Below are 12,514 nucleotides of genomic sequence, written 5' to 3'. Positions count from 1 at the left end.
TCAAGCATTTTAGGTGAATAAAAAAAAATGGCCTTTCCTTGGTACACTCAAGCATATGTGTTCACTGAGTTAGCAAACATTTGTGGGCACTTGATATGAGCAAGACACACACTGTGATCGATGTTCTGGTCAGCATACCTGCCATGGAGCCTATGGGCAAGGAGAGGAGTGTAGCTAATAACCAAGATGCAATTTAAAATGAGAATTAATAGGGGTGCCTGGGTGGCTTAGTCGGTTAAGTAACCAACTCTTGATTTCAGTTCAGGTCATGATCTCACACTTTGTGAAATCAAGCCCCACATCAGGATCTGTGCTGACAGCTTGGAGTCTGCTTAGTATTCTCTCTCTCCCTCTCTCTCTGCCTGCATGCGCACTCTCTCTTTCTCTCTCCCTCTCTCTCAAAATGGATAAATAAACTTTAAAATGAGAATTGTAACACGAAGACAGCAGACTTGATGAAGCTAGAGAGCAAGAATAACATTACTATGGGCCACTCTTTTTTTTTTTTTAATTTTTTTAATGTTTATTTATTTTTGAGAGAGACAGACAGACAGACAGACACAGACAGAGTGTGAGCTGGGAAAGGGTCAGAGAGGGGGAGACACAGAATCCAAAGCAGGCTCCAGGCTCTGGGCTGTCAGCACAGAGCCTGACGTGGGGCCTGGACTCACAAGCTGTGAGATCATGACACAAGCCAAAGTCGGACACCCAACGGACCGAGCCACCCAGGCGCCCCACACTCTCTTTTCTATATGATGTTTAAAGAACTAACATATTCTCCCTTTACACTTCTCTGACTCCAAGATGGGCAGCCACTTTCCACCTGAAGGGATGGATGACAAAACAAGCCTGAGATTTAAGTCTAAAACCCAGAAATAAGTAAACGGCAGAAGACATGCTTGAAATATCACAGGTCCCCAAACTCTAGCTGCTTACTGTTTACGATACATGCAAAATGGGATGTGGAATGCAAAGAACACTAACGTAATAGATAACTTAAATATTTTTTTAAAAGAAAGAAAATAAGGCCAGAGCCTGGAGAGTTTCTTCACTTTTCCAAAATGACAGACTCTCAAAGGAAAGCATATGTTAGTGAGGAAAGTAGACAGAGTGAGAACTACAGGTGGTTGACTTGAGCTGGAGTTTAGAATGTGAGGCTGGATGTTGAAAGGGTGCCATGAATTCGGGGCTAAGGAGGTTGGCCTTTATTTGATAGGAACTTTGTTTTTCATTTATTTGCTCTTGGAGTTGTCTTTAGTTTTGGGAACCACTTTTAAGCAATTAGGTGATACGATCAGGAAGTTAATCCTGTGGTAACGTCTAAGAAGGAATAGAAAGGAGGAAGACAGGGAGGACAGGGAAAAGGTAGGTCTCAAACACAAAAATAATCCCAGTGTCCTGAGGTTGGGTAACTCAGACAGAAACACAGAACACAAGAAGATTAGGTTTGGGAGGGGAGGAAAACCACTGTACCTGAGAGGCCGGCAGGCCACCTGACAGGGAGGGACTGGGGGGTGCGAAGCTAAATAAAGCTCTGGAGAGAAAATACACCTGGCAAACTCCCTCTTGAGGGAACAGCTACAGGATGAGACCAGAAAAAAACAGTGAAACAAGCAGAGACCAACAAAAATGTTCTCTGAGGACCTCACAAATGGAACAAGCCAATGGCTCCCTAACAGTGTTTTTCAACTCAACACTTTAGATGCCTGATCAAAAGCCTCATGCTGGGACCACCTAGGTGGCTCAGTCGGTTACTCTGCCCCTCCCATGCTCATGTGTGTGCACGTGTGCATGGCCTCTCTCTCTCAAAACGAATAAATAAACTTAAAAAAAATTTTTTAAAAAAGCCCCATGCTAAGATCCCACACCCCAGAGAGAATCCTGCTGGCCCCAGGGAGGTAGTCGCACACCTACACAGAGTGGGTCGTTTCTTTTTTATTTTTTTAAATTTATTTTAGAGAGAGAGAGAGCATGCGAGCAGAGGAGGGGGGTGGCGGGGGAGGGAGGGAGGGAGGGAGGGAGGGAGAGGGAGAGGGAGAGAGGGAGAGAGAGAGAGAGAGAGAGAGAGAGAGAGAGAATCCCAAGCAGACTCCATGCTTGGCAGGGAGCCTGATGGGGGGCTCGAGTCCACGACCCTGGGATCATGACCTGAGCCAAAATCAAGAGACAGTAGCTCAACCAACTGAGCTACCCAGGCACCCCCGCTCCTTTTTTTTTTTTTTTTTCTTTCCCAGAGTGGGTCACTTCTTAAAATCTATTTTTAAATCTGTTTCAAATAATTTTAAGGCATCCGCTAAATGTACTTCTTACTGAGCCTTTAGGAAAGGCAACGTCTGGAATGCAACATTCAGAGTTACTTCACCGAGGCATGATGAGATGCAATCTCGAACGCATATTCCTCTGCCAGTTTTATTTCAGAGCATATACCTCAGATTCATATCGGCTTTCCCTATAACTATTAACCATAAAAGGAGGGGGAGGAACCTTCCTTTCTAAATCTGTGATTACATAAATAATTTAAATTATAAATATCTAACATAATTTTAAAACCAAATTAAACCAAACCAGAGGTTAAATTTTGTTAGGTTTCATACCATAACGAAATCAGTAATTACAAAAAAAATAAAACTCTGGATAAATACGTAAATAAATACACTCACACATACACACCATTTTAAAAATCTAAAACCAAGAATGGAAACTTTTGCAGGTAATCATTAACATAATTCAGTTAACATCAGGTAAACTACAAGAGGGGCCAGGGTCTTTGATGAGGAAAGAACCAATATTCCAGATACTCAAGATAACCATTAAATTTGTAAATAAAATCGGATTAAAAATAAGATAACCATTGAAAACAGATTTTGATTTTTGTTTTCATCATTTCAAACTTCTTCAAAATGACTGCCCCCTCTTCTATAAAATCCAAAAGAAAGATATTCAAGGATCTTTCACCTCTCCAATGTTCATACCTCATCACAATCCCCTCCCCTCCGACCTTCTTTAAGCAAAGCTGAAAAATGGAAAGTACGAAATCATTCAAGTTTCACACTGTTTCCACAAATGCATTCACAACAAGCCAGAGATAGCCAAAAGGCAAAATGCAGCTATATGAGGAATTGCTAATCAGATAGCCTCTAAATAACACATCCTGAGTATGTGGCAATGTTTTTCTTATTTGTCTGTGGGCTCCCTATCCCCGGGTGGGGAGGAGCCCATGCTGGGTCACAAAGACTATTGATGCTTACCTTTTTGGCTCTTTGGGCTATGTCTGGTGTTCTTGTAAGCAGCTTTTCAATCAGGTACTCTCTGTTCTGCAAAATAAATATTCCCAACAGTTTAACACCAAATATCACACATAGAAATTCATAGTGATTTCAAAATAGCAGATTTACGTGGGGTTTTAAGCATGTTACCTTGGCTTTCTGGAAGAATTTGCATTTTAAAAGTTCTGCTGCTGTGGGCCTGAAAGATCAATAATAAATTAAAGTTGAAACAATGACCACTCAATAAATACACTGCCGTGATGAAACAACTGAATCCCAGAATGTTTCTGGAAAACCAGTTTCAGGAATAGCAAAACCAGAAAACAAATTAATCATAAGCTGGCACCAAATCAAACAGTGCCGATTTTCCAGTTCTTTCCACTCTACTGAAAAACACATAAATTGCTGTAAGTTAAATATTTAGGGCACGATCAATTTTCCATCCTTCATCCTTACACTTCAACTAAGTGAATTCAGTGTTTCTTAAAGGTGGCAGACTGACACATCTGTGAGCTAAGTTCCTGTATTTATTAAGAAGCCGTGCAAGCTGCAATATGATCCTGTCAGAGAAACTATAGTCTACAGTGTCCTAGGATTTCCCAAGAGCAGCAGTTACCACAAGGGGCCCGCAACATGTGGACAAGCTCCCTCTGCCCACCAAGTGCAGTGCACACGCCCTAGTGGCTCTGGGGGGTAAGGTAAATGTGAGGGTGAGTCATAAAATGCAAATTCATTTAAAAGCAATACTGGATTGGTCTGGCTCCTCATGGTGTCATTTAACTTGCTTCTCTATCCTGTACTTCCTATAAACTAAAAGTTAAATCTAAAAACTTGACTATATTGCATCAAGCATTTAGGGGAAGCATCCTTCATAGATGACACCATGCACTTCTCCCCACGGCACATCAGAGGTACCTGATGTTAGATTAACTCAATGGGAGTGATGCTAAGTTTAACCAACGAACCCCGGGCCTGAGACCTCTCCATTGTCAAGGTATGTTTTCACCAGGGCAATTGGCAAGCATTCTGTTGGGTAATACTTCGTTTGGCATTGTAGGAATTTTCCGTTCCCCTAACAATTTTAGCATCTTTGTCTTAAATGATTATTTCCTAACAGGCGGTAGAATGCTGATTTCCTACTTCTATCATTCCTTCTACCTTTACTAAATGGCATTCTTCCATAAAGAATAGCTTTCTTCCAAAATAGTTCCTTCTAAAACAAGCAGCCAAGCAGACAGAATCAGATGAATCCAGAGTATAAGACAATCAGCCAGACAACCAGCCTGATCTCTTCAAAAAGTCAGCGTCATAAGTGGAAAAGGAGAGAAGGGAGGGGACTGTTCCACATTAAAAGGGACTTAAAGAAACAAAACCAAATGCCACAGGAGACCCTTGCCTAAATCCTGTGTTTGAAGGGGAAGGGAGAGAAACAACAAAAGACATTTGGAAATAATTAGAGACTATGTGAATAGGCTAGATCATTAAGATGATTTTAGGGAATTATCGGTCATTTTCTTGTGTGTGGAAAAGTATTGTGGCTATGAGGGAACACATTTTTATTTGCAGGGAATGCAAGCTGAACTATTAAAGTCTGTTACTCACTTTCAAACTGTTCAGCAAATAAAATGTAGATAAATACATACATCAGATACAGAAAATATTCGTGACTACTGCTTCCAGGTGGTGTTATAGAAGCAAACACTGTACTATTTTTTTTCACCTTTTTTTGTGTATTTAAAATTTTTCATAAAAAAAAAAAAAAAAAAAAAACCAGGGAGGTGAGAGGGAAGCGTTACTGAATATTATGAGGTATTCATTCAGGCCATGATTACCGAAGGTACAAATAGTACTGTGTTGAGAAGGGTGCAAGTTTAAAAGGAGTCCTCTTGGGGCGCCTGGGTGGCTTGGTCGGTTAAGCGTCCGACTTCGGCTCAGGTCATTGATCTCACAGCTGTGAGTTTGAGCCCCACGTCAGGCTCTGTGCTGACAGCTCAGAACCTGGAGCCTGTTTCAGATTCTGTGTCTCCCTCTCTCTGACCCTCCCCCATTCATGCTCTGTCTCTCTCGGTCTCAAAAATAAATAAACGTTAAAAATAAATAAAATAAGGGGCGCCTGGATGGCGCAGTCGGTTAAGCGTCCGACTTCAGCCAGGTCACGATCTCGCGGTCCGTGAGTTCGAGCCCCGCGTCAGGCTCTGGGCTGATGGCTCGGAGCCTGGAGCCTGTTTCCGATTCTGTGTTTCCCTCTCTCTCTGCCCCTCCCCCGTTCATGCTCTGTCTCTCTCTGTCCCAAAAATAAATAAAAAAACGTTGAAAAAAAAAATTAAAAAAAAAATAAATAAATAAATAAAATTAAATTAAATTAAAATAAAATAAAATAAAATAAAATAAAATAGAGTCCTCATGGGGCGCCTGGGTGGCTCAGTCAGTTAAGCATCCGACTTCTGCTCAGGTCATTGATCTCACAGCTGTGAGTTTGAGCCCCACATCGGGCTCTGTGCTGACAGCTCAGAGCCTGGAAGCTGCTTCAGATTCTGCGTCTCCCTCTCTCTCTGCCCCTCCCTTGCTCACGTTCTGTCTCTCAAAAATAAATAAACATTAAAAAAATTTTTTTAAGGAGTCCTCATACTTGAAAAGATCAGAAACCACTGCTTGGGAACCAGGAAGCTCCATTAAAACGTTTCCAGGGACTGAACCAAAGGATACGTAAGACTTAGGGAACGTTTTTAAGTGCATCGCTCTAGAAACTACGTAAGTCTACAGGGGCCATAAACTGCATTTCTTTGCAGAGCAATTTTCTATTTAAATTGTTATTGCTCTTTCCCTCAGCCTCAAGTGGAACACTGGTTAGAAGTGCCTGACAAAGAACCCCCGAATCACCACATCCACTGCAATACACAGCTGTTAATTGGTAATTGCTTTGAGTAAATAAAAGTCTAAACAACAGGTGGGCCATGATTGACGGTCTGTGTGCCACATCCCCTCAGCGAGCTTATCCAGATTCATGAGTCCGTACCTTGTTAAACAGGCAGCAGAACTAAAAATGATACCGCTATTTTACGTGATTTAACCGTGGCTGTTATTTTAACGTGCACTCTTACTGATCATCGGCGAGGTGTCTGGCCTCCAGCTACTCCAATTCCTCTTTCAACCTCCCTGTAAATATTTATTAAGCACCTACTACTTGTCAGGCGTCGCACTAGGTGCTAGGCATGCTGCAGTGAATACGACAGACGCAAATACTACCTTCAGCAACTTAATAATCTAGCAGATAAGAAATAGCGAGTGCGGTGAGGCTGTAAGAGGGACGTCAGAGCGTGGAAGCGCTACAGCACAGCTGTGGCGGGAGGGGAGGGCTGCACAGAAAACCTAAAGACGACCGTTACACACAGCGCGGAGACTTGGTGTTGTGTTTGGCACCTCGTAACATGAAATAAAATCTTAAAAACCAAGGGGTGTACAAAATAAGTTAGACTGAACTTTTTTAAGGAACCCAGGAAAAGCAAGATGATCAAGAGACTCCAGGTCACCGATTTGGTCGAAAACTCTCATCGCCTTTGTTCAGTTCAGTTACCACAGCCCCCCAGCCAGTCTCTCCGCTACTTCTCTCTTCTTCGTTCTGGCCCAGCACCCACCCTGCTCCAGAGGTGGCTTCTGTAAAAACCCAATTCTTATCCATCCTCACGGACTTCAGTGGGCTGAGAGGTGCTGGCTCCCCCCATCTTCATTTCCCACCGCACCCCACGTGAACTCTGTCCTCCGGCTACACGGATGTTCCCACCCTGCTCCCACTCTGCTCTTTCATGACAAAGCACACGCTGCTTTTCTGGCTCCAAAATTTTTTGTAACCAACTGGCACAGCCTTGCTCATCAGTCAAGAACCAGTTTAAATGTCACCATCTTCAGAGATACTTTTATCAGCTCCTACAAGTACATATCCATTGCTCCCTACTCAGTGCTCACACACCAATCTACCCACACACTCCTATTCTGTAATTACCTGTTCCTAGGTCTTCCCGCCTCCACCCCACTAGGTTATAAGCCCTTTCAGACAAAGGACCACCTGGTATTCATTTTTTATATCCCCAATGCCCAGCACAGACCAGAAAACTGCCATAGCTCAATTCTATAACATAATCAAATACAAGGTAGAAGTGATGCTACTAGACAGTCAGAGAAACTACAACTTCTAAAGCCAAATTTAGTCAACACTGAATTCTAAGCATCTGTTCAATAGAGTAGGGAACAGGAGAATGATGTAATGAAAACGAGACTCATGCTAACAAACAACGAAACAAACAAAAACAGAAAGGGGTAAGTCCATGCACAGCGGAGGTCCAAAAGTGGAGAGCCACATGCCCCCCCTTGCTCCTCTGCACCTTGCCTCCTCCTTCCACAAACTAAGGGTGAGGTGTAGGACCAATGTAGAGAGAAGGCTAGGAAATGCCAGACATGCCTGGAGATACACGCCTGGGAAAATACCTTCCCTTCCCCAGCAAGGTCATTTCTATGGTGACCAAAACTGTAAAGGGGAAAAGCGTGCCACAAAGAAAACTTCTTTCTCTGCACTCTCCATTCTTAGCCTTCATCAATAAATACACTCAATCACATAAGAAATGAGAAATGGTTTAAAGGAGCCATATTCTTCTTTGTACAGGCTTAGGATTTATGTTAATAGGTCATATGGGTCACACAAAATAATAGGTCTACTCCATACAGAGAAGAACTAAATTGCAGGTTCTTTATGTGCTCAAAATAACTCAAGTGTCTATAGCTTGGGGGTTAGAATCATACAAGTGCCAAGCTATCTCCATAAGAAAGTATGGGAAAACAGAACTGGAAAGAACGAGAAAATGAGGGAGGAAGAAAGTGATAGAAGGTACAAGAGAAGGTAAGGTGCATGCTGCCCATCTGACTTTAGGTTTTTTTGTTTTGTTTGCTTTTGTGTTTGTTTTAGTTTTATGCTATAGCAACCACCAGTACAGGATTAATATGGAACCATCAGTGCTGCCTGCCTCTTAGCTGAGTACCACATAAGAAAAAGAATTCTGCAAGCATGTTATATCTGACATGGCTGCTAACAATTTTCAAATAATACAACATAATATAAATACAGATACTGTTTTATGAGGAAAGCTAAAATGTTATACCAGCAACCCAAATAATGGTACAGGCTGTGAATGATGATTTAATTTTAAATCCTTAAAAACAATGCAGTAGTCTGCAAGTACCAACATTCTCAGGAGAAAATATCTTAAAGGATTCAGTTAATACATATGGATGAACCAAAGTCCACTGAGACTTAAAATAATTTTCAAAGGATTCAGGATGAACATGATATAGTTTAAGTAGTTCTAACAATGTGCATTATAATTGCTAACATCTCATTGACCTCAGGCAGAGCTGTATCTCTCAGTCTCCCCTCCCCCACAAAAGAAATATTCAAGTTTTATTCACTTCTAATGAAATTATCTATGTGACATCCACCCTCTTGTTGCTCAAAGAAAATACTGGTTCTTTTTATAGTTGCCATCCATATGAAGTATGTAATCTACAAGATTAAGGCTCATTTTTTAAGAAATAGCAAAATGTTGTGCTATGCAAATATAAGCACCTCTTAGTCTATGCCAATGCAGAGCATGGACTTGGATGAGACAAATAGCTCCAACACCCCAGCTCTCTTTTATTAGGAAAGTTCCATGAGCTCTCAAGGTTGGCCGAAAATGCAGCTCATTCTCAGCTAGCCTGAGGGCTCCTACATGGGACTGAATCTGTCCTGGTCACTGTTCCCCTGTGATAGGTTTCCGTCTGTTGCCAAAAAGGTACTCAGCATGGGGCGCCTGGGTGGTTCAGTAGGATAAGTATACAACTCTAGGTTTCAGCCCTGGTCATGATCTCACGGTTCATGCGTTTTGAGCCCCACATCAAGGTCTGAGCTGACAGTGAGGAACCTGCTTGGGATTCCCTGTCTTCCTCTCTCCCTCTCTGTCCCTACCCCACCCGTGCACGTGTGCATGTGCGCTCTCTCTCTCTCTCCCCCCCCACTACCATTCTCCCTCTCAAAATAAATAAAAACTTTAAAAAAAAAAAAAGTAACTCAACAAGACCAGGGTTTTGGTACCTATCAACTGCTTTTAAATTATAAGTAGATGACTATATGCAGAATCAATAAAAATTATCAAAAATCTTGCATTTACTCCTCAACCCACTTGAATCCGGTTTGTTTCTAAAACACTCGTCAGTGAGTCCAAATCATTCCCAAATTGCAAGCTCCCAGTTGTCTCCAGTTGCTCAAGAAATATCAAATATGTAATACAGACCCAACACTGGGGACACAAAGACATAAAGGTGAATGACACTTCTAAAAAACTTACAAACCTATGAGGAAATTGGATGTGTAAGTCAATAAATTTACATAATGTGGTAAGTATACAAGAGACGTATCTCTAACATACTGCAGGAAAACTAAGAGTTGTAATAATTCCACTCGGTTTGGAAGAAAACAGCAAATGGTGAACGGCAATCCCAATTTCCTGAATACTTAGGAACCCCTAGGTACTGTGTTATCCTCTTTAAGTGAATTATCATATTCCATGCCCATGACAATCTTATGAAGTAGATGTTATTAGGCTCATTTTACAGAAAAGGGAATTGAGTCATGCAGATGACGATAAAGTAGAGCTAGGAATCTCACCCAGATTTACCTAACTCTAAGAAGATGAGGACTTTCAAGTAAGTGTTAAAAGAGGTTCAAGGAATATAGAGGAAGAGGAAGAGCCTTTGGATAACATAAGCAAAGGCACAGAAGACAGGAAATAGTCATGGTTTCTTTCAGGTTTGTGTAGCAATTAAATGTTTACTTATTTAGTAATGAATACATATTTTAAAGCTGCACCCTATATAATATATAATTCAACAATATTGTTTATTCCCATTCTCATATTTCATCAATCTTTTTTTTCCTCAAAACTTCCCACATCCGTGTCATTTCATTTAAGAGAGAGAGAGAGAGAGAGAGAGAGACCTGAGAAGCTGCTATTAAGAAATGGGCAGAGGGCCTGAACAGACATTTTTCCAAATAAGACATACAGATGGCCAACAGACATATGAAAAGATGTTCAACATCACCCATCACTAGGGAAGCACAAATCAAAACCACAATGAAAGAAGAGCCTGGAAGGTTCAGTCAGTAGAGCATGCGACTCTTGATCCCGGGGTTGCAAGTTTGAGGCCCATGTTGGGAGAGAGTCTACTTAAAAAAATTAATTAAATTATGGGGTGCCTGGGTGGCTCAGTCAGTTGAGCATCCGGCTTCGGCTCAGGTCATGATCTCAGTTTGTGAGTTTGAGCCCCGTGTCGGGCTCTGTGCTGACTGCTCAGAGCCTGAAGCCTGTTTCAGATTCTGTGTCTCCCTCCTCTCTGCTCCTCCCGTGCTCGTGCTCTGTCTCTGTCTCTCTCTCTCTCTCAAAAATAAATAAACATTAAAAAAATTTTTTTAATTAACTTAATTAAATTTTTAAAAAAACACAGTGAAACATCACCTTACACCAGTCCGAATGACTAGTCAAAAGGTAAAAAAAAAAAAAAAAAAAAAAAAAAAAAAAAAAAAAAAAAAAAAAAGGAGTGTTGGCGAGGATGTGGAGAAAAAGGAACCCTCGCACACTATTAGTGAGAACACTATTAGTGCGGCCACAGTGGAAAACAGAATGGAGGTTCCTGAAAAACTTAAAAATAGAACTACCATATGATCAAGTAACTCCACTGCTGGGTACTTACCCAAAGAAAACACTAATTCAAAAAGATATATGTACCCCTATGTTTATTGCAGCATTGTTTACAATAGCCAAGATACGGAAGCAACCCACGTGTCCACTGATAGGTAAATGGATAAAGAAGATGTGGTATATGAATACAATAGAATGTTACTCGACCATAAAAAAGAATGAGATTTTGCCATTTGCAACAATATGGATGGACGTAGAAGGTATAATGCTGAGTGAAATAAGTCAGTCAAAGAATGACAAGTAACCATATGATTTCACTCGTATGTGGAATTTAAGAAACAAGAAAACCGAATAAAACAGACTCTTAAATACAGAGAACAAACTGCTGGTTGTCATAGGGGAGGTGGGTGTAGGGATGGGTGAAATAGGTGAAGGGGTCTAAGTATATTTATCGTGATGAGCAACGAGTAATGTAGAGTTGTTGAATCACTGTATGGTACACCAGAAATTAATATAATGTTAGTTATGTATGTTAATTATGCTTCAATTAACAAAAAAAAAAAAAAAGGGTCCCCTAAAAACTTGGTGCACCACTGACACTCTGTTACAGAGGACAGCTGCACAATAGTGAGATTAGATTATGTTATAATGTAAACATCTAAAAGAAATCCTTAAACTATTAATACTTTGTACTTCAGTAAGTTCCTAACAGAGCACTCTGAGGGAAAGACTTTGTAAGAATTCAAATATATGATGCAAGGCTCTAATTGAGATTTTTTTTTTTTTTTTTTTTTTTTTTTTAGTGGGGTGGTGGGAACCTATTATTTGAGTTCATATAGTTAACACCTGGGAAGACTTTCAAGATAATTAAGAAGTAAGGACAGTTCATTAAATATAGTGTATAATAATCTAATTTATCCTAAGTTACAAACCTCCTAAAGAAATCTATTGTATCATTAAGTATACCCGTGATTCTACCCTACAGCATTTTTTCCAAAAGGGCTGAAGTTGGGTGACATTACACATTATCACCACTAGGTGGGATCTCAACTAGTGTGAGAATCACAAAGACCAACCACAGTAATGCAGTGCTAACTGGGAAGACAAATACTTCTCTCACTGGGCTTTGGAGGATCAAATTGTTTCCTTGGTGATGGCAAAAATTTATGTTTGGAGAGGACACCAAAAAGAAAGGGAAGACAAACAAGTGTTGCAGAACAAAATTAGAATCTAAGAGCATTCTCACCCAATAGGAGAATGAAGAAGTAAGCTCAATGAAAGAGTAGTATAACTAGGGAGGAAAAACAAGCCCTACAAATCAAATACAAAGGGCAACTAAGATGTTGAAGCAAAAATAGCCTATTGGCCTATTGGTGTGACAAAACAACTATCCCTTTTACAATAAATAATTTAAAGATGCTTAATAGCAAACAGTCTTCAGATCTCCCATCATGAGGATGAATGGTGACTGATAAAAGATTCAAGGCAAATTCAGTAAAATGTAAAGGAATGAAGAGAGTAGCT

General features: G+C 40.7%; 1 protein-coding gene across 7 annotated transcripts in view; it reads right to left on the bottom strand.

Moving 5' to 3' along the window:
* The window catches only part of STK39 (serine/threonine kinase 39), a 317,745-nt gene that overhangs the window by 195,610 nt on the left and 109,621 nt on the right, over window positions 1-12,514 (bottom strand). For all 7 annotated transcript variants that reach the window (XR_007454486.1, XM_049616066.1, XM_049616064.1 and 4 more), the window contains exons 9-10: window positions 3,417-3,465; window positions 3,249-3,314 (exon numbers count right to left, since the gene is read on the bottom strand). Coding sequence is in view for 6 of the 7 variants with exons in the window: in XM_049616066.1 (XP_049472023.1) it covers window positions 3,249-3,314; window positions 3,417-3,465 (115 nt within the window). In the remaining variant the exon portion in view is untranslated. The remainder of the gene's footprint in view (window positions 1-3,248; window positions 3,315-3,416; window positions 3,466-12,514) is intronic.

The sequence above is a fragment of the Panthera uncia genome, assembly GCF_023721935.1.
Source record: "Panthera uncia isolate 11264 chromosome C1 unlocalized genomic scaffold, Puncia_PCG_1.0 HiC_scaffold_3, whole genome shotgun sequence".
Classification (NCBI taxonomy): domain Eukaryota; kingdom Metazoa; phylum Chordata; class Mammalia; order Carnivora; family Felidae; genus Panthera; species Panthera uncia.
Note: the sequence above shows the minus strand (reverse complement) of the source record. Positions and strands in the feature narration are given on the sequence as shown.